A 23,361-nucleotide genomic window follows, 5' to 3' on the forward strand; every position below is an offset into this window, starting at 1 on the left:
AAGAAAGAAAAACAAGGCCAGAAATGCTCAGAGGGTGGGGACCAGAGAGGTGGTCCGCTTTACTCCCCTAACTGTAAGGAAAAATATGAGTCATGCTGCACAACGCTTGGCTATGTCTGTGGTGCACTTGAGCAAGGCACAGAGTATGCTAAGAGTGACTGCTCAATACTTACAGCCCTGGTGTGACAAGGACATTTTTGTAAAATAGATCATCTATTTCTAAGGAGGATTTTAAAATATAACTCACATGCATCTTTATTTTTATTTCAGATTGATCTGTTTGTGGTGTACACAATTTTCACACATTGTAAGAGTTTTTTTTTCTATCCTATCCACACTTGGATGTTTACTTTAATGTGAAGAAAAACAACAAAAATAAAAGATTGGATGAAACAAAAGCAAGACAATTTCCACCTTTTGATCTTGCATAGCTTCTAATTATTTTATAATTATTTTTTATCAATTACTGACTCTAAAGCATGTTGTATTAAAATTAACTTAAGAATGACTTCTTCTTTTTTTTGCTAAAGTGTTAGCATGTTATTCGCTGTTGAAAAGTAAAACCTTCTGTATTAACACATTAACAAGACACCACATGTTTTACCGAATTGATGTTAAACATGTTTACAGTCTAATTTTCTGTAAGACATACCAATAAACATATACACAGTATCCAATGTCACTGTCATTCACATAATGTAAAATTGAGGGTTTTGGTTTTGTTTTGTTTTGTTTTTTGTTTTTTTTAACAAATCTCAGTTCATACTGCTGCGATAATGGAAACGGTAGTGAGAAACAATGCATGTTCTTCTATATTAATTGGTCCCGAGTCTCATGTAATGCTCTGCTGTCCTCTAGTGGATGGGTTTAAAACTACAGTTCCGACGCATGAGAGGTTTGAGTTTAGGGGCGTTTCATTGATTTCATCAATGCATCATGTAAGAATATCACATCAAGTGGAAATATCATCCGCTGTCAGTCTCATAATGTTGAACATTAGTGTCATTTAAGAGTTTAATCTAGAGATTTTTAGTGTCATTCAATCGGTCATTCTGCATTACAATTCACACATTTTACATGGTATGAACTCAGAGTTTTCAAGAAATTCTTAATAATCTGATTTTGAATTTCAAAGTCTAGAATTATCACTTTTAATCTATGAATTATTATGACTGTGTGTCTCGAATTCAACATTTGAGACTGTATAAAATAATCTTGTCTCTCTAAATTACGATTTAAATATCAAGACTTCAAAGGTTAAAATCCAGACTATGAGAATCAAATGTATTACTTTGAATCTATTTGATCGTGTATTACTTTGAGTCACTTTTTGCTCTCTGGGGTAAACTGTTCACACACCGATGGGGCGTTCAAGCACACAAAAAGCCCACAATTTCTTGACCTCTGGTGCAAATGTGTAGGATTACTAAACCCTATCGGGTGATTAGTTAACAAACAGTTAACTCACGATAACTTACCTTGTGTTTGTTTTTCACACCGTGACTGCATACTTCAGCGTAGAAACAGAAATACTTAAACAGGATGGTTTCTATTTTTTTTTTCTTCTTTTTTTTTTTTAGAGTACACGTGTTGTATGTATTTTATTTCCTTTTTATTTGTAACCATTTGTTGTACTCAATAATCCCGTTTTTTCTCGTCAAAACAACTCTGCACAAATTAGGCGGTTACCTTGGTGAATGCTTGTTGATTCATGCTCGTTTTCGACCGTACGTGAAGGCAACACTACATTGCACTACTTTACTGAGCTCGTGGAGTGTCTTATTCAACAACGGCTGCGTTTGAATAAGATACTAAATTTAGCTTAATGTTCGGGGTTTTGTCATAGTAAATTAGAAATTTTAACCTGACACAGAAACGTGGCGGTGTTTTCATCACTTTTGTAGTCGGCGTAAAGAAGAAACTTCCAGGTTAAATCTGGGAGGATGCGAGCAGCCGATGGAGCGCTGACTGTATGGACGTAGCTGGGGCACGATGCTAGCAAGCTAACTGACCGCAGAGGTAAGAGGAGAAAAACCTTCTCTGTCGTTTTGTGTTGTTTTTTTTATTTCTATTGTTTGTAAAAGACGCCCATTGAAAACCATAAAGTTTTCCATGAGTGGTGGTAACTTAAAAGAGATGATCGATGTTAGAGGGGTAGTAAACTTTCAGAAACTCCTTCGAAGCTGCGGCCCAACAGCAACTTAATGCTGCTGACTGATTACATGATGTACATTCAGGGTTTCTATGATTATGCTGATACTCTGTGCTTTGAGGGTTATAGCGGGTGCTCAACAAAAACAATTTGATAAGTTGGAAGTTTTTTAAAAAAAGCATCATTCCTCTGGTTTGCAGTGTTGTAGATACAGGTGGTGTGCAAAGCTGAAAAATATTACAGTTTATCTCCACTGTAAATATATTTTTAAAAGATTGTTTTATAGAGAAATACTTTTTAGTGTCTTGTAACATTTAGAATATGAGTATGTCTTGTTTCAATGAAAGGCAAAACTAAGCAGAGCTAAGTCTGTAGTGAAATGTATTTACACTACTTAATCCCTTTAGTAAAATGGTTCAAATATACATTTAAAAAGTCACTTTGAAAAGTTTTTTTAGGATACTTGCATCAAGTGATGTGTTTTATGTTGCTGTATGTAGTTGTCAATGTTAGTTTTAAGGTTTATAAACTTTTTAATTTATACCCCATCACATTGTTGCATACTGAAAGTCACGACAGTATATAAACATACATTATGGTAACTAAGTAGTACTCTAGCTTCACCTTCCCACTTGTTGGTATTGGTGTTGACCCAATATCAACACCACATAATGTGGCGCTACCCTCTGTGTGCTCGGTCTGCGTTGATGGAAGATTCATTCACCTCTGTATGCTGAATGCTCCAGCATCAGGACACTGTGTGGGATTAATTCAGCTGCTAGCCACTGGAGCACTTTGGTAAAGAGTCATAGACTTTTGTAAAGAGCATTGAACTTTCATCCACTGATAGTCAGGCAAACAGGAAGTATAAAGAAACTAGATTAAACTGTGAATTAGTCAGAACATAACATCCCTTTCCTCTGCTGCGCTCCTAAATACTTTCTCTTTGATACAGAAGTTGCAAAGCTTTGCTTGGCTTCGCTTCAGTTGTTTTAATGTCAGGGGAAAAGTCCAGGTTTTATCATAGTTTTTTGTAATTAGTCTCCAGAAACTGAGGGTTGAATTTTTCCTTTAATGTGTAAATGATTCAGTATTCACCAGGTTAAACATTTATTTAAATCTAACCTCATGGGTAGAAAACTAGATACCATAGAGGTAATTATTTATTAAGCAAAGAGAACGCCAAAGATATAGAAAAGTTTGAAACGTACATATGTACGCCCTTAAAATGCCATATAATAAACCAGATAATTTAAAGAGTTTGAGCTTTATTTTTACTGTGATGGCTTTAACCATCTTACTGTGTACATGAAGTCAAACTACCATGAAAGGGTCCCAGTTGCCACTTCTTTCTGTTTATTTGCTCTTGCTCTACTTGTAATTCTGGGCTTCATCTCTTATTTGTCCACAAAGCAGAAGAGGAGAAGTAGAACAGTGTAAAGATAGAGTGGACAGAGAAGTTATAAGCTTGCAACATCCTCTTTGACTAGACAGAAACAAAAAAGGTCAAGGCAGTTAAAACACAAGCTGCTGAGGTTTGAAAATCACGTTTTCAAAAGGTTTAACACAACTTCTTGCAAATTTGTGTCATAAAAATTCAAGTGCATCATATCAAGCATTGTGAATTGCTTGTGGCAGAAATTTGCTATGCAAATAAACCAGACTTCACAACTGTGACAGGCAGTAAAGGGAGATCTCAATCCCAAAAAAGAAATTAGTGAAAGGTAAATTAACACCAAGTTTTATTCGAGTGATCCAAATATTTGCAGCATTGATTCCTGTATGAACGTAGCTGTAGCTTCAGTCAGCGAAAAGCCTTTCCACCCCGCAGCACTCTCATTAGTTAGCTTGTGATTTCTGTGCGATGAAATGTCTCTGCAGTTTATGCATTCCTGAGCTCTGACCTGGGGGCAAGTGGCTTAACCCCCTCAGCTTCACAGACCTGCCAGTGGGACGGTCATTAAAAACCCACGCTGAGTATCCCCACTCGGTTCAGACTTGCATTCCTCTAGTAGGGTTTCCTCGGCAGCCACAGACCTGAGTGTTGCCAAAACATCCGAGTGATTGATTGGTTTAGAGGTGAATAATTGAGTGTTCACCTTTTGCATCAGGTTAACATAAATTGTCATAGTACCAAGTTTGAGGATATTGAGGGTTTGTGAAGACGTTACAGATGTTTCTGAGACCTAGGAAACATGAAAAATTAATTACTGGTTGAAATAAATTCTGCATGGAAGACAAAATATGTCTTTGTTGTAACAGAAAAACATTTTTTAAGAGCTTCTGGTCTTTATCACAAGGTTCAAGTCTTCTTTAGGTCATGGTCCTATTTACTAATTTAGTAAATTTCCTAGGCTTGTGATCATCAAGCCTAGAAAATGCTAACAAAAGCCACTGAAGGCATCTGCAGTTATTCAAACATGTTTCAATATGTTTTTAAGCTCCAAATGACCACAAAAACAGCATAATTAAAGCTGACAATTATGACATTTTTGGATTGTCTAAATCTTCTCTAAAATTTTAACCGTTTAATTTCAGATGTACTTTTTTGCCATGCAAATTTGGTATTTATTGCACACCACAACACTGTAAACTGAAGCTTAAAGTATGTGAAGGTATGTTAGGGTTCCTGAAAAGCATGAGAAGAATAAATAAACTAAAGCCCAGTATATGAAATATAGCAAAATTGAACTGGAAATAAATAAAAAAATAAGGTTTATTACAGTGTGGAAGTTGTTATAGTTGATGTCATTAATTTCTTCAGCCAGTGATGGCAGGCATACATGAGTAAAAATATTATAAGAACTATTTTTCTACAACTCCCATCTTGATCATATGTGAGTTTTGTTGTTTTCATGCTCTAATTTTTGATCAAATTAATTTGCACTTCATAAAATATATATATTTTTAAAAATTCACAATGCCAAACTCCACAATAAACTTAAAATGTCATATTTACTTTGTTTTGAATTCATGTTTTGAATGTTCAATAATTTTTTTTATCTAAGTTTTTAACATTTCTATAGAAACTTTACTAGAAGGACCAAGCTACAACAAAGTTAGTTGCATATTTAAAAAAAAAAAAGATTATTTACAGGATGCAGCTGAAGTGAACTGGATGTGATGCAGTCATCTGGTGGAGGATTGGGAGAAGGAGACTCTTTTTGGGTAGTGTATAGTTTCATACTTCCAGTCAATTTCATGAAACGTAGAACAAAGACGGAGATTTAGGGCTTCTGAGTGAATAAAAGAGAAGATTAAGGCAGGGAAATTTGGAGAGATAAATGAGGAAGATGAGATAAAATGGAGGAAGAGACGAGGGATGAAGAGATTCTCTACTGAGCATATGGGAGGGTGGGGTTGAAGGAATGCAGCTAACAAGTGATGCATGGGTATAAATAAACTGGAGGGTAATTAGAGGTATGGTTAAGCATATTCCAAAACCGAGTTTACATATATTGCATCAAAAACCTTAAATTACTAATTTCTAGACGTTCACATTCAATAATGTTCACATGTTAAGCCCAAAGCTTTTGCAGTGTGGATTTACACGACACACCTGGGGGGGGGCTTTAGCTTGTTTTCACATCATCATCGGATTCTCATAAACATGAAGTTAATTACAGGAGAAAAGCTGAGAAGGAAGGCAGAGGCTCTGAGTGTGATCGTCTGTCACCACATGTAACCATGAACTTAAAAAAGGACTCAAGAGCATTTAAAGAATTTGTTTTGCCAGCTGCTGTGTAGCCGACACAAAGCTGTCTCTCAGGGACTTGTAGTTTATATAAACAACCCACCACATCCAGCAACTGGTTACCTCCACGGCCCTGGTGGAAGTTGTGTTAAAGTAGCGTTTTAGAAAATGTCGCCCACAGACATATTTGTGTTCGTAAAACCCTGACTGTAGTTTCCCATGGCCAGAATAGGTCATTATTCATTACTATGACAGCACTTCCCTCAGTTGGGGTTATCAGACTGTTTGGATTACGGCATGTTTATGCAATATGCTGCTTCTGTTTGGGATGAAAAAGATTATTTTTTCCCTGCTGCCTTCTCTCAACCCAACCCAAGTTGTTCTAAAATAGTCCCTTCCTGTCATCAAGAAGTTTATTTGTATTTTTGTAGTCTTCACCTTTGTTGTAAATCCTGTGAACATACTTACGTTTTTCACAAATATCAGTTTTCAATTGTTTTGTTGCATCAGTATTACTTAAATAAGGAAGTCTTTATTTAATAGGCTGTTTTAACAGAAATGGCAGTTCTGCTTTTGTTTTCCGAACGGAAGCCGGGCAACAAACATGAATCATCCGATAAAGATTTCTGCACGGAAATTACCTTCCTTCAACTTCCCAAGGTTTGGCCTGCCAGAACAATAAGAGGCCCAGTGTTTTTCATGTGTCCAGTTGTGTTCGCGCCGTCAAGGCTGAATGTAATAAATGTTGCTAACCTAAAACTACAACCTCTAAAGCCGCTGCTTCCTGGGTGCCATGTCATCTGAGATCTGACTCTCCAATGTCTGGGAATCGCCGGACCTTTTGCTACATGTCTGAGACCCAACATTCCTGGAAAGCCAAAATGAATGTGTAGATTCAGAATGAATTTAAGCCATGCAGGAGCGGAACAGGTGCTGCAAGTCTTCTTAAATCATGTGGACTTCTCGCTGCCATTTGCTTCTCCATGTGTTTTTACATGACAGGCCACAAAACATCCTCTGGATTGTTCTGAAAGCAGGTCGTCAAGTGGGAATGTTTAAGTGGCGACACTCGTATCAAGAGTTACGAGTTAATTACAGATTTTTTTAAAGTACTGTTAACAGGGTATTAAAAAAAACTTAAATATGTCTGGATTTTTTATATTGAAATGTATGATTTCTGTATTTGTTCATTTGTTGCTTTTGAAACAGTAAATTAAATGCTGCATTTCCTACAAAACCACAAAATAATTCTGGTTCTGAAACTGGTATATTTTATGTTCAAACTATTAAAATCAAAATGTTCCTCCTACCTCACCTGGAGTAAGTATATACAGTATATATATTTCTAGTTTGTTGGTAATTGTTAAAGAAGCTTACTTAAACTTAAACCCTTGAATAAAAAACTGACCCACCTAAATTATTTAATTCATCTACATTATTAAACAATTTGAAATATGTTAAACACTGTAAACTCCAAAATGAGCCTACCTCAAGACCTTTCAGATTTAGGTTTAAAGTAATTGTTTAATTTTACCAACACGTGGCTTGTGAGTGGAAGAAATAACATTTTGAAGTCGCCAAGTTAGAGTCCCAACTTGAATCTGTTGAAGAGGTTACAGATTAGGGTGATGACAAAGAGGCTTTCCAACTTCAAAGATGTAGCAAGAAGAAATTACCAGAAGAAACAGGCCAAATGTTCGATTGTTGAAACTTCAATAACTATTTTATCACTGATTATTGAGAAGAACATAGATAATTTCATTTTCTGAAATGTCAAAACAAAAGTTTTTTTAATTGATTCTTCTTCTTTCTTCTTGGTTGATTTAAAATTATTTTAAATCTAAAATCACCAGAAGACAAATACGTTTGTGATTAACTGTGTGCTGTAATGTAAATTATGTTTTTATTGAGTTTATTTCATAATTCAAATATGTCTGAAATCTCATAAAGGTTTGTGAACTCTTAACTTTGTTTTACTGAAACTTACAGGAATCCTGTATTCCACAACCAGGAGGTGGCAGTAGTCAAAATTACTTTATTGCATGCCTGAATCACTAAAGTTAGAAAACAAGCTAGAATGGTAATTATCAGAAAACCAGTAAAATAGCTTCTAAAGTCATAAAATCTTTTTAAAACCATTAATTAAAGCAGTGGTTCCTGAAAAGGGGGTGGGGAGCCCAAATCAGGAACTGTGGAGCTTCTTTTTGGAAATTGAAGTAAACAACATATAAAAGGACCACGATTAAAGCATTTTTATAATATTTTATATTAGACAAAAACATGCTTAAAAATTGACAAAGCACGTTAGTGGTATTTGGTGTGGGTTTTATTTTTATTATACCCATGTTTAATTGATGGCAGATTTTAGTATACACAAGCATTACTAGTCAGTCACACGCTACATTGCTATTTGGGGATCGGAAGCTGAAAAGTTTGGGAAGCACTGGATTAAAGAAAGTTTGTCTTTAGTCGTCTCTTAAAGACACTTTTCAATCTTTCCCTCAAATCTGAGCCTATAAACAAGTTGTCACAGGAAACTGTGAGCATTACTGCTAAAGACGGATGACTTGTTAGAATCGTCAAGATAGACTAAGCATGGGTGGGAATATCAAACATTGGTCACAACATATTAAAAATGAGAAAGTATTTCTTGAGCTGCACCATTTGTTTTGCCTTTGATGAACAGCTAATAGATTTATTTGCTTGTTACTTTATTTTTAGTTAGTAAACTGCTTGGTTTCATTAGAGCCGTAGCGAATGTGAAGGAAAACAGTTTTGATCAAGTTGCCACTCGTGTGTTATTGTGCTGATAGGAGGGTAATGCTAGGTGTAATTCCTCAGTGTGTTGGTCATTGTTGTTGACACAGTTTCAAACTCTGCCAGTGGAGTTGAGTTACCCGACACCGAGTTTAAAGCGCTCAGCCCTCTGAATGCAGCCACTCCTCTCCAGAAAGCAGCGCGCTCTGTGGGCGAGTCGCTCATTCCTGTCCAGACTCCACACCGCTCACATTTTTCTTAACATTCAAGTCACGGATTCTCAGGAGGATTATTTCACCTCTTTGATTTTGGCTGTTTTTCTTTCATTTCCCACAGAGTAAGTACATTTCTTACTGTTGTTTAGCTGGAAGTGCCTGAGAAACATCTGCTTTCATCTGCTTTCTTATTTATGATGGTGTAAAATGGTGTATTTTTAATTTCTTTTAAAAAGGGGTGTACATCACATAACTGTACCAATATTTGAAAACTATAGAGTTAATGAATATTTATGCTTATATTTTATGCTTCAGAAATATTCTTTTGTCTAGCCATATCAGAAAAATCGTTTCTCAAACACCTTGCGTTCTTCAGACATCACAATACTGAACGTTCAGGGGTTTTCACTGCTTCAGTTGTTTCAGTTTTTGTAAATTAAAAGAAGCAACTTCAGTTCTGTTCAAAGCATAATAAATGAATCGATTACCTGTTTATCTCAGCTTGAACCAGACAATGAGAAACGAGGAACTTCTAATGCTCAGAGGTTAAGACCTCTCAGGTGGTATTTCTCTTCGTATTCTAGAAAAATCAGCTTAGCTGTTTAAGTGATGCAGGTTTAAACCGAGTGCTGAAATATTATTTCATATGGCTCTGTGTTTAAATAATTTAACAGGATACTTACAAACTTTTCAAAGAATATCATCTGGATAATTTTCTTCTTTCGACCTTTTGTATATTAGTGATTTCCGTTAATTTCTGCGATGACGGAAGCAGCTTATGTGTGGTTTGATGGTGCAAGATTTTCAAAGTCATAAGATTTGTGGAGGCAGTTTGTCATCTGCTTGTCATGTCCTGAATGAAGAAGGGAGATATATTACTAATGTCTGTATGTTCCTCGTGTTATCATGTGCCAGCACCATCAGTATATTAGCTTATCTATCCAAAGGCAGCAGGGAGCCTTCTGGTGTTGGCCGGAGTGACCCTCTCCTGTGTGCTGGAATGCGGTCACCATCACATTCCTTCATTTTTCTGGTTAATAATCAAACCAACAAGCCTCACACTCTTTGACATCAGGTGGATTTATGTCTCAGGCCAGTTATTACATGGACTGAGCTAACAATCATCAGAGTGTTAACAAACATGCAGTCACAGGAAACACCTTAGACAGAGCAACATGTGTATGTACTCACCCTCTTGAAGACGCTGACTATACCTGTCTGTGAGGTCAATAAGGCACGTCACACCTGAATCACTGAAGCAACACAAGATTAGGTAATTGGGAAAGAACATTTTGCTCATGTTTGTCTTGGCTGCTCGTCTGTTGTCGAGCAGTTTGATTTATGAAAGAAAACTATTCATCTTTTCAATTTTGTGAATATTTGCAGTGTTGTGTCAACTCTCTCTATTAAATTAGTCAGATAATTAGGCTTCTGTTGGCAAAATATGCTTCAGAAATTTCTTGCAGCCTGTTGAAGGTATGATAACTTTGAATAAAACAACTTGAGTTTATGGAATGCACTGTATTAACACAAAAATCTAAATAAGTTTACATCATGCATTTATTTATTATACCAAACATAAAATATAGAGCTAAATTTAGGAGTGGTTTTCTTTTAAATGCAAACCAGCACTATGACGTTGATATTAGCTGGTCAGTAACCAGCCAGCAGTCATGTTACAGACATGCCAATTGAAGAGTGGTGAATGCTTCTCCTTGGTTTCCACACCATGACCATTGTGTTTTCTCAATCAGAAATATTTGCAAACAGCCAAATTTGTCCTTGTTGAGCGAGAGAAAAATGTGTTGGGGGCTGTGTTGCTACATAAAGCCAGTGAAATCTTCAGTCCCTCCCGCACTTTAAGGGATTGTATGAAGGGAAACTTTTGTAAGTTTGCGACTACTGCTGTTTGCAACTGTGCTACTAACTACTGTGACCTGGAGTATTTCTAATAATTTTTATACTTGTAAAAATCAGTTTCCATTTGTCAGCAATAATTACCAATTTGACCATGACGTTTATACTAAAGACTCCACAAACTACCCTTCCTTTTTGTGTTTATTTTAAAGTTTAATGTAACATTGGCTGGTGTTGTACTTCACAGGGCATGGTGTGGCTCTTATCGTTTGCTTCAATCGAAAACCAGTAACAAGTAGTCGATCAGCTGACATGGAAGTCACTGGAGAAATCAGCGACACGGACAGCGGCATTATTCTTCATTCAGGTAAAAAATAGTTTATGTTGAATTGGTGAAAATGTTGTTCTTAAGTATTGATGTCATGTCATTAATGACATGAATTTCTGTTTCTGGTTGGAAAACCAAAAAGAACGTCTCCCAAGAGTAAAATTCCTTCTGCAGATTCAATATGGCTACTGTAAGAACGCTTTGTTGAGATTCTTGTAGTGAACTGTTTGCACATCTTATATCACATTAAACACACCTGTATTTTTTTTCACCAAACCAGTTCTATTCATAAACTGGAACTAGTTTAACGCCAGTTCTTTGTGTTCCCACCAATACAAGCTCTTGTTCCGGTCCTTAACTGTTTTTTTCATTATTATTATTATTATTATTATTATTATTATTATTATTATTATCAGCTGCTTTAATCAGGAGCTAAGTCAGGCTTATGGAGATGAACAACCAATCCAAATGCTACGTTTAAAACTTAGTTATTTTTATCAGCTTAATATAAAACAAAAAAGACAGTACAACAGAGCTCTTCGAAATTAATGGAAAGTCTTAAACATGGGCTCACTGTCTCTTATCTTCCTGCTATTTAATTTGATATTACCAGCAACACCCACAGCCGTCCATGGATGTAATTTCCAAATCGGTTCTTAAACGCTGGTTGTCTTTTGGCTTTGCTTCAAACATTGCCTTTTACTTCTTTTTTCCAGCACTTCTGGTGTCAAACGGACCAGAGACCCTCTGATTGTGATTCTAATGTGTTCACAAATATGGCTTGTTGTTTTAGCCTGGTAAACATCTAATGAATCCCAGCAGCTATCCGTCTTACTAATACGACAAGCCTGACAGTAGTGAGACGTCAATCCCATATCCAAGCTCTGACTTCCAAGACGAAGCTAGTGCAGCATTAGAGCTCTACAAAAACATGAGACAAGCTGCTGAACTGCTTTTTAATTTAGGAGGCTCATATAAGCAAGGCAGAACTTTTAAGTGATTTGAAATGCAAAAACTAGTGCTGAGACATTAAAAAAGTGTTAAAATTCACATTAAGCTCAGGAAAACCTTGTTTGTTACAATTGTTATACATGACAAATGCGTTGTACCTACCTTCAGCAGGTTGTGCAAAGAAGACATACCAGATGAGTGAAGCAATGCTTTTTATGATGACAGCTCTGCACTAGCAGTAATAGGCCTGTATCATTAATCATAGTTTAATGTATTTGGTTGAGATAACACAGGCTGTCCAACTATGTTTTCTCCTCAAGCTCATTATTTGTCCAGGCCAGGCCGTCAGCTGGGCCTCAACATGACTGGGCCTTCCTCTGAATTCAAAAACATTATACTGGATATGGTGGGGGTTTTCTCATTTACAGTCTAAATCAAATGAGTTTGAATTAGTGAGACAAACAGTTAAAGTGAAGTATAAATGATCAATTTTGTGAATGAAAAAAGTTGTTTGGTATACTCAGAGAGCCATTTCAAAACTGACTAGGAGCACCAGGTTAGCTTCTGTCCTGACTCTTGATGACCATACTGATTTAGGATTTCTCTTTTTCTGACTAGATGATCCACGCAGAAGTACCTGCTGCTTATTTTACCTTCCAAGCAATAATAGGATTTGTGGTTTTCCATATAAGCTAATAAAGATGAAAGCCTGTGTTAGAATTGACAAAGTGCCTGTGCAGACAAGCCCTCTATATTTAAATGTAACTACATAACCTGCAGATTTGCTCATTGTGAAACTTTTGGTTCCTGGATCTAACAAACTCTGACTCAAATTACGTCACTTAAGGCAATCTCAGTCAGTGCTGTATTTGATTTTATTACACACACTTCTTTATTTAGGTAATATTGACATGTTGCCGCAAGCTGCAAAAAAGCATTTAGTTATTTATGTCCATTTTTTATTTCTATTTATTATGGTGTGCTTGTGAGCAGAATTTGATGTTTGATAAAGACTGATTTCATCGCAGATAAACAAAGCTTTTCTTTTACCATTTTAAACTTGTTGACATGGATGCATTCATAATTTAAAGATGTATTTAGACCTCTTATTGTCAAATTGATTATCTTTGGTTTATAAGCACTTACAAACATATATCTCTGCGTCCTTTGACTCTAGGAAGGTTAACTTGCTGTCTGATTTTACAAGTCTTGTTTATTCTTCAGCATTTCAAACTTCTGTTTTAAATATTTTTTGCAATACAAGTCTCGCTGAATATGTGCTTAAATGGATTTGAGTTTAATTTGTTTACTTTTTTCGTAAAGCAAATGAGTTTAAATTTGGTTAAACTCAAACGTAAAGTCAAAAATGATTCTTTGACATTGGTTTTTCTTGACAGATCTTATCATTAATCTTTCGCTCTCAATCTCTTGGACTTCTAACCCAATACTAATGGTTCTGAATGGAAAATATAAAATTAGATATGCACAAATTGTTAAACCAGCACACAAATGTGAATATTTGTTGTAATTCCCTTGTCATGAATACATTCTTTTCACACCAGTAACACATTCTTCCTGTTCCATAGAGTCTCGGTGGATTGATTGCACACACCCCACACAGATGACACTGTTACCAGCAGCCGATAAAATCCATATTCAAAGCTTATTGAATCAATAAATATTAACTAAATTACAGTCCTCATAAATAAGTCAGTCAGCATTTCTTATCTGAACTTGCATGAAACTTAAACTTGCTCTCTGTCTTATCTCTCTGCACCCACCGCTGTCTACTGATAAGTTGTCCTCTCTGACATTCCCCGTGCTTTAATTGAGCCACGTGGTTTCTGCTTTGCACAATGAAAACGTGTCAGTCCACATTGAAAAGTGGATTGTGTCTGAAAATGGGGGGAATCTTTAGCCTATTGTTGTGCTGTCACGTTCTCTTCCTGTTGCACCTCAGATGTTTGTCAGTACCTGCAGGGATTCTTTCGAGTAATCTCTGAAAGTATGCAGCACTCAATGCATTGTGGCTAATAGCCCCTCCCAGCCTGAGACTAATCTTCATGTCATCAGTCGCCATGGCTACAGACGGCACCAGTCACACTCTAACATTGTCTGTGATTAGAAAGATTCTGATACTGATTGTGCAGTTTCGGTGTCACTAATGAGGAATGCACCAAGAGTTTATTCTTCACTTAAAGAGTTATGTCTTCTCCAAACTGCTGTGTTGGCTAATCACCAAATGAACAAAAGGCTTTCCACTCAAAATTTTTATTGATTCACTATCTTGTTTTCATACCAGATTTGCTCAGACAACAGAAAAAAATTATTTCAAAACATGACGTCAATTAAAAATATAAATAAATGTATTCATATAAATTAATCAGAGAAGTCCAGTTTCACACTAACACTTAAATAATTCTTGAACTGTTCCTTTACTTATTAAATAGCTTTGTTTAAACAATGGATGCTTTTCATGTTTTGTGTTCATGGAGCAGGCGTTCAGTTTGCACACTGACTTGTCATGATAATGCAATGCAGTTCAGCAACAATTAAAATGATGCTTGAAACAACATGTCTGTGACCCGGAGTCAACACATCAACGCTCACAAAATGTTCTCTGTACTGGGGTTACAAACTCATTAACACCAACAATAAGTTTAATAAAGTTTTTCTGATGTTTTATTTTGAATTCCTGTTTTGTTTTGATTTTACTGAGTTATTTATTAATTACGTTCTACCCCCCTGTGAGCTTTATTATTAACTACTCACTCCGTAATGAACTTTAGGACAGTCACAATCACAATTGTTGATCTCAAAGTCGTGTTTTGTTTCTCTTGTTGCATGGCACAGGCTCCGACAGTCCGACTACGCATGCAAAAGATGTGACCACACACACGCGGGCCATGAAGCTGAAACACCAGGCGCTCCAAGACCGGCTGGAGATTTGCATACTGGAGCTGAAGAAGCTCTGCATCCGAGAGGCTGTGAGTCACAATCTCAGACGAACTCTTTAAGAACAAACATTCAAGATTGATTTTGTTTGAAATGATATGCAATGTTTTTGTTTGACAAAACTAAAGATATTACATTTAATTTAAGTGAGCCAATCCGCAGTCAGCGTGTTGATGATTCATTGCCTGCTTAGGAAGGCTTAGATTGGTGGGGCAGTTTTGTGCCTCTGACTCATTTTACTGCTTGTTAACCATAGTTGGTTTCACAAAAGCTCCAGGGAGATCTTATGTGGAAACACAAATTTTCACAATGTTGCTTCAGACATGTGACAAAGATTCTCTATTTTTCTGTCTTGTAAAATATCTTGAATATCATAAAAAATATTCCCCCCCCCCTACAATTTCAGGTCAGAAGTGGTTGTAGTTAGTATTTTTATATTCAGTGAGATACCTGTTTGTTTCTACAAAAGTTTGCTTACTTTTTTCAAATAAGACTTGACAATAACACAGTTGTTAAAGCATGGTAAACTGGACTTTAAAGAGAAAATCTGACCTTCTGTTTCCCTGTAATTGGCCCTGGGAAGTTTCCTTTTAGAGGGATATATTGGTCCAACCCCGAGCAGGGGACTGAAAGCTGCGCCTTTCTAGCTGCTTATGGGTCGTCAGCCCCCCCCGGAGTGACTCTTAATATAATAAATTAGAAGTTAGATGTACTTTCTTAATAAATAGGTAATGCAAAGATGATTTATCAGTGTTTTTAAATTAATATCTGCATAGTATTTACACAGACTGGTCAAATTGAAGGTATTTTTCTTTCTGTTTTGGAATCACGTCACCAATTAGTTTTATTTTTCCTTAGTTTTCCACAAAATTGGAGCACTAATTAGGAATGTGTTTGTTCTTTTTTTGTATAAATCTGATGTTTATTTCTTTGTTCTAAAACCTGTCAATGGAAATAACCATAAACCAAACTATTTGTATACAGCATTTATTTTTTAACAATAGACTAGACACAGGTCATGTATACTTTGGTCTTTTAGACTTTTTTTAGAGCATTTTATTCTCCATTAGCAAGGGCAAAAGCCACAGTTTGGCTTGAAAAGGTTGCTGATTTCTGCTCTCCAGGAGTGAGGACACTCCTAGCACCATTTGCGGTCATGTAAAATGTTCACACCATGTCATACGCATGGTGTGACCCTCATTTTTGTTTGTTTCAACCTTGAAGACACTTCTCCAGCAAATAATCTGTCTTTGCAAAGTGGAAGAAAGAAAAACAACTGTAAATAATTTTTTATTGAATTGCCCAAACATTCTCCAGAAAACGAGTTATTAGTATATTTTATCTTTTCCTTTTTGGTGTGAAAATGTTTCTAGCTTACAAGGTTTTAGAGTTATTGCAGATCTTTGATTAAGAAAAATGTTGAAACATATTATCCTGAAATGTAATCCCTGGCCTATCATCCTCATCTGTCCTGACAGTAAGACTTTTTTTTTTTCCTTCTTGGAAGAAAAAGTTCCCGTAGCTCAGCAGACAGAAAGTGCAAAGCTGTTTCTCTAAGATAAAGCAGATTGAGATCAGACTGCTTTCATCTCCACTCTGCTGGCAAATAACATAAACACTTAAAGTGATACAAGCAGATAATGGCGTTCACTAATTTTTCAAGAGCTTAATACACATGGAGGCTAAAATGGAAAAAAATAAAGGAAAATACTGGTTAAGGTTTTAAAGATTAGCATCTTCTCTGCTTCATTTTTGTCATTCATAGCAGCATCCATCGTCTCTTGGGGTCATAAGAGTCAAACTCTGGTTCAAGCCTGTATGGTTGAACTCTTTCAACTCAGGTGTTTCTCAAATGTTTTGGAATATTAGTCAAAATCTCTCAGAAGTCGTTCATCTGATACAAAGTTTTGTAATGCTCGCTGAGCGTTGTGGTTATTGTGCGTCACCAACCCAGGGACATGAAGCAGAATCAGCAGTTAAATATATTTAATGTCATTTTTTGTTGGAAATCCATAGATAACATCTTTAAAGAGATGAGAGGAAATGGTAAAGCTTTGCATTTCTGTAGAATTGAATCTAGTTCGAGGTTGTTGTTTTTTCCACACACATTTAACTTCCTCTTTCCTTGTCTATGCGCCAGCTGAGTGAAGGGTTCAATAAAAACTGGCATGTAATTTCCAAGCTGGACATATTGGGAAACAGTTGTAGTTTTCACACGCACAGGCGCTCCAAGGTGGAATCCCAAAATGGGTCGCTGTTTCCCGTTGACACTTGGGCTGGGCAGTCCTGTTGGGACATGTTTACATGAACTAATGGGAGTCACACCTCCCTCTCTCACATCTTGGTGACAAAGAATAAGGACATTCATAAACCACAATAAATGGGGTTGTGTAAGAATGATGTCTCTGAAACAATTAACTTCCCTAAAATGTATTTATTGTTTTATCTGCGTCTTGCTGGATATGAAAACCGATTCTGTCAGAAAGTGAAATTTAAAAGTATGCAGTTGTGAAACAAAATCCCCTGCTTGGTTGCATGCAGAATTGTGCAACCAAGTCTTTGAATCTGTCTGTCTGAACATGTTGGAAAGGATCTGATACAGATTTTTGTGTATTGTTTCATAACCGCCGTGGAGGATGTTGGATAAACCCCTTCAAAAGAGTGCAACAGAAACTAAACACGGGATTTAACGGCTGTGATTTTGAACAAACTGTTGTGATTAACTGTCTAATAAATCCTCTGTCTGTCCTATAAAATGAAAATTTCAGTGTTGTTAAGATATCAATGAGCATTCTAATGATTTTTTTTATTATTATTGTGTAGGAGCTGACAGGTCAGCTGCCAAAGGATTACCCTCTGCTACCAGGAGAGAAGCCTCCACAGATTCGCAGACGCATCGGCGCTGCGTTTAAACTGGATGAGCAAAACATTCCTCAGGGATCAGAGGTACCTGGTGCATTTTCAGATGGCAGAGTCTAAGATTTATGGTTTTACATGACGCAGAAACCCAACATTTCTGGTTGTTTAATCTCCAGAGTTCAGAACTGAGTCTGGTGGATGCCGATTTGGCTCTTCAGACGAAGATATACGAAGCTGCCCGCAAGCTCTGTGAGGAAGATCACCTGAGCAAGTCTGTCAGGAAGAGTCGGATACTGCACAGCAAAACTGAAGAAAAGAAACTTAAGAAGCTTCAAGAAAAAGCCTTTCAGCTGCGGCTGGAGCGTGGCCGATCATCGCCACTCCCTGGTCTTAATGTTACACAACAAGGTGAGAAACTCATGACCACAAAAAGCCACAGACTGACAGTTCGATGACAAATCCCTTTATGACTTTCAAAAGTCCCTCTGATTTTGAAAGTGATAAAACTTCAGACTTAGTTAGATTCAGTTGTTTTAATATGAATGTATATGCTTTGTTTCCTTTTTCTATCAGATCTGGGCACATCTGATGACAGCTCTTTATCTGATTCTGCGGTGCAAGATGAAGGTAAGAATTAACCTGTCCCGATTTGTACAAATGGAAAAGTTTAGTTTCATTTTTCCAGTGGGAGCAAAAAGCTTGGATTTTAGCGCTTGAGTTATTAGCAATAAAACATACACTGATGTAAATAAAAAACATTTGCACTCTTACAAATTTTCTTCTGTTTTTTACTTTTTTTTGTTGCACCTAAATGTTTCAGATTATAATCTCAAAGACAAAACCAGCAAGTACCAAAAACTATGATTTGCTGTTAAAATTAACCTGCTCTTCAAAGTAATTGTACTCTAAAACTAATAACTGGCTTTGCATAATGATAACTGGCAACATTTCTGATAAATGACAATGAGTCTCTTCCATCTCAGTGGAGGAATTTTGGGCCCAGTTTCCTTTTTATAGACACTACTAGCTAGATGTTTTCATGCAGGATTTTGTGATGGAGAAAAGATTTCATGGTTTTATCATTTATGGTAAATTTTTCAACTCCTGAATCAGTGAGACCTCCCGGACCATCACACTCTCTCCACCACCATCTTCCAAAACATTCAATTTGTGTGCAGTCCACTGATTATTTTCCCAAAGCACTCTGGTACCATTGTGGGGTTTTTTTGTTTTGTTTTGGGGATTTTTGTCATTTCTTTTTTTCCTGTAGAGGACAAGTTGTTTTGATTAATCTTCTCCCTCAAATAAAATCATCATTTTAAACCTGATTTTCTAATTATTCAGGTTATCTTTGTCATTGGAAGACTCAGTTTCTATTTTGTGAACCACTCCTTCCCTGGTTGCATTTCATAGAAGACGCTCCAAAATAATCTTTGCTCCGCAGTCATTTATGCTAAATACTTTACCATAATTATTTATTTGTTCCCAGAAGTTACAAGCCAGACCTCGCAGCCATCCTCTGGTCTTCGTTATCCAGTGGAAACGGATTCGCCCCGGCCGCTCACCATGTCCTCACATTCCTGCGTCAACAGCTCCTACATGTCTTCATCAGCGGCTCCTCGGTCGCCGCTGTCTAACCCCCGTCAGTCTCCCTGCCCCAGCATCGACTCCAAGTTGAGTTTTAGCTCCAGCCCTGCGTACGACCCCCCTCCCATCCAGCACTCCCCGTGGTCGGAGTCCAGTCTTGACCAGCCGTACCAGAAGAGCAAGAAGTCGCGTTCCTCCAGCACAAAGAGGTGAGACAGACCAGACAATGGTCCTGCTTTTTTAAGTCTAGGTTAAGTGAGCCATTTTGCCTCTCATAAGAAGGTTGAAAATCAAGTTTTATTTCTGATTATAAATCATTTGTAATATTACACCTACCGTATTACCTATTGATTGATATTGATGCTTGGTTAAAGCAAAAGTTTGTTTAAAAGCTAATTCCCTTTACTACATGCTCTGATTTACGCTGCTTTGTAGAAGAAGTCAATCTATTGGAAAGTGCGACACTGCCATCTGTAGGTGCAAAAAGCCAACACACACAGAAAGAGGCACAACATTATGACCAGTGAAACAGGAAATAAACAGTACATATGTCTTGATTGTGTAATCCACAAGTGTGTGGACAAATTATAGTAGGCAGCAAAAAGTGAGTTAAGCACTAGAAAATTAAACAGACGTTTGAGGCAAGTTTGTAAAGCTCTAAAAGTGGATGCTATGTAAAAGCGCATCACATTGTAAAAAAATGTTTAGGCTTCATTATCCTAACAATTTCTGGAGCTGATCAAAACTTTTAAGCTTTAGAAATGAAAACAAAATTAATGTATTTCAATAAAATAGTTTTCTGAGGGAATCCCTTTTGTTTCCCAAAGGTGTGTATTGTTTTTAATTTCTTGTTTTTAATGTTTGTGGTTACAGTACTATTACAGTTGGTTATTGCTTTATTTTGAGCCACATAAAGGAAAATAAATGCAAATTATAGGTAAAAAAGAACAAAGAAAATATATATACTTCCACACAGAAATATATACAGTAATATCCATACAGTAAGAACATTGTTTGACTCATCAGTTTATGTTTTATGTAATAATACTGTATTTAGACATACAAAGAATACATTTAGCTCAAAAAGGAGTGGAAAAAAGACAACAGTTCTTATTGAGCCTCCAACAAACTTGCTTTGAATCCATATGGAGACATTAAGAACAGAATCATCCTCCAACCACAAGCCCTGTAGTGTTCATCCCAATATTAACTGGAAAATCTGTACTTTGTGTTCAGCAGTCCAGCCAAATCTGAATTGTTGCCACCGTTGGAGGCTTGCTTACCTCAACAACTGTCCCATATGAGACTGGGCCGCACCCAGTCCAGCAGCACCCCCTCCACTCCAGAGATGCGTGTGCACAGACAGCTCTCCCTCAGGTAGGCACGTCGCAGACATACCTCCATTACTGCATGTTTAAAGTTCCTCTTGGGGTGAGAACATTAATATATTTTTATATTTTGGTGTATTTTCATTGTTTTTGCCATATGCACTCTGAATCAGAGCTGTTTCTGTGTTTTTCCCCAGGGTGTCCAATCCTGAATCGTCATTTTATAAGGAGCGTGGCCGTACCAGAGGTCCCAGGCGACGTCTGACAGAATACCAGATAATGTTACCAGAAGCTCATTCTCCTACGATGAGCTACAGCAGCTGTGCTAGCTCTGAAGACAGCAACTCTGAACGCTCCTTCTCTATTCACAGCAACTCCCCATGTCAGGAGTTCCCCTCTCATCCACGCAGACAGTATCAGGCTACACCCCCTCTCTGCAGCCCAGAAGGCAGCTATGGTCCTCAAGGTCTCGCTCCCACCGCCTTTCATCGCAACCCCAGGTCTCTAATGAGTCCTGTGGTTCAGAGACCGTATTACGATGAAGAAATGGTCTACCCCGCTGACATGGACCTGACTCGGCTCCGTATCCCGCAACAAATGGCTTGCTCCCCCAACACATATGAATATTATTACAGAAAAGCTGCTATTCCGCACCAGAGAGTACAGAGGCCTGTGCCTCCTGATATCAGACTCACCCCCCCAGCACAGATGGACAACATGCACTACAGCTTCCACGGTCTCCCACGTCAGGTGGTGAATGAGCAGCTGAAGTCCTGGCACCGCCGCAGTCAGTTCAAACCGCCACGGTCTCGCTCTCTGGACAGACAGGGAGCAGTCAGGCTGAAAAACATGTCAACTCGAGAATCAACCAGCTTCCAGAATCAGAAACACCACGACCAAGTAAGGAAACCCAGCTGTGATTGTGTTTTTTCACAGCAGTAGTATTCTACTTTAAGATAAAAATGCAGCGACCTGCAAGAGTATTCAGCTGTTTTTCAAATTTTTGCCAGATCATAGTCACAAAATTGAATGTGCTTTAGATGCACTGATCTGATATTATCTGTATTGATCCTGATATTGAAAAAATTTGTAGATCAGCTATCGGTGAAAATGTACCTGATCCATAACGGCAGATCTATTCAATCTAATTCTATGATTTGAGCTCTGAGCGACGTGATGCTTTTTAAAATTTATTTTACATTGTGTTTAGAATTTCTAATTGCACTTTCTGAACCATTTTAAAGAAAGATTGTTAGTTTATTTTTAAATGTTTGACCAAAGTTTGTTTTTGTCAGTTTCTTTATTGGCTGTTATATTCCTGCACTGGGGAAATGAAAGTTGATTTTACATGTTTGGCCAAGCTTGTGAAGCTATTTGATGTATTTAAGTTTGCTCTACTAGTGCAGAGTATTAAATAAATTTGCAAATCAGTACACTGTTACATGTTTAATAAAAGAAACGTTTTAAGCCAAGTCAGCAGTTTTTCTGTATCGGATCGGTATCGGCCGATACTAAATATACTCAGATATCGGTGTCAGTAATGAAAGAAGTGGATCGGCGCATCCCTAGTATTTTATTGGGGTTTTATGTGATAAATCAGGACATAAATGTAAAGTACAAGGGAAAAAAATAAAATGTGGCATTCATGTGTGAGCCTATTTTGTAGCGAATAATCCCTTCCACCTTTACCTCCCAGTTTTTAATGTAATTAGTTTTTTTATAGATTGAAGTTTATGATGAAAAAAGCTTATTATACTTGGAAACAGAGAGGTCTTCCACTGAGCAGAAAATATTCTGCTAATGCACTGTTGCCTGTCATTATCAGAACCTTAAAAATACATTTAATCTTTTCTCTTTAAAGGTTATCCAAAGAGGAGCCATGCAGAAAGCTGCAGAAGAAGCTCCAGACCACTGGATGATAGACAATGGCTCTCACTACATGAGTCAAGTGTGAAGATCAGAGATTAATTCACCGACTGCAGTTTTACATGTTGAACCACAATACAATGGTCTGAATATCAATAGTATTGTCCGAAGGTATTTTTACCATTCTGTTTACTCACTTTATTTCATTTGCGCACATAAAATGAGGATAAAGATGGGAACGTCTTGCCAACAGGAATCAGCAGAAGGTCAACATTTCCTCAGCAGAGTTGAATTTGCTGCAGATGTTTAGATTTGATTTAACATTTTTAAATAAATTTTGCCATGTTAAGGGAATGGAGTCTTGCTGCTGCTGCTCTTGTTCAGTCTGAAATGCTTGTGTCATAAAACGTAAATCTTTAATATGTGGAAAAGTCATACAATGTTAAGTAGGAGTATAAAGACAAAAAACTAACAATAATTGTTTGCTGTTGGTCAGCAAAGCTGTAAAGTAACTTTATGTCCTTAAAGCTGAAGCATGAATTATGAAATTCAGGTACCGAGCTTTAGGTACTAAACTTTTTTTAGTTGGTAATATCGCAGGTTTTTGTGAGGATGTACAAAGAAAAGTTGTCTTTTTTCTAGTAGATGTGAAATAATGTCATCCTTTTCAACCTGTTTTAGGGTAATGATCCACTATGTAATAATAATAAAGATTAAAAGCATATTTTTATGAAATAATCCCAGTTAATGAGCTTGGGCTGCCTGTAGTCAGTGTCCTGAGATTAAAATCTTTGTTGTGTGTGTGTGTTTTA

At 37.0% G+C, this 23,361-nt stretch overlaps 1 protein-coding gene across 3 annotated transcripts; it reads left to right on the forward strand.

Moving 5' to 3' along the window:
* Positions 1–1,749: 1,749 nt before the first annotated feature.
* Positions 1,750–22,659, forward strand: LOC102224329 (innate immunity activator protein-like). Of its 3 annotated transcripts, none has more exons than XM_023324843.1 (10): positions 1,750–2,019; positions 10,923–11,042; positions 14,808–14,941; positions 17,733–17,855; positions 17,945–18,176; positions 18,342–18,395; positions 19,258–19,564; positions 20,592–20,732; positions 20,881–21,583; positions 22,545–22,659. In XM_023324843.1, exons 2-10 carry the CDS (start codon positions 10,988–10,990, stop codon positions 22,635–22,637), a joined length of 1,842 nt encoding a protein of 613 aa, XP_023180611.1. In that variant the 5' UTR covers positions 1,750–2,019; positions 10,923–10,987; the 3' UTR covers positions 22,638–22,659. The 3 variants fall into 3 exon arrangements, with proteins under 3 accessions (XP_023180611.1, XP_014326213.2, XP_023180612.1); XM_014470727.2 differs by lacking the exon at positions 1,750–2,019 and adding an exon at positions 8,802–8,940; XM_023324844.1 differs by lacking the exon at positions 1,750–2,019 and adding an exon at positions 8,802–8,940 and having other exon boundaries at positions 20,595–20,732.
* The last annotated feature ends 702 nt before the right edge of the window (positions 22,660–23,361 follow it).

This window comes from Xiphophorus maculatus, chromosome 20 (genome assembly GCF_002775205.1).
Source record: "Xiphophorus maculatus strain JP 163 A chromosome 20, X_maculatus-5.0-male, whole genome shotgun sequence".
NCBI classification, from domain to species: domain Eukaryota; kingdom Metazoa; phylum Chordata; class Actinopteri; order Cyprinodontiformes; family Poeciliidae; genus Xiphophorus; species Xiphophorus maculatus.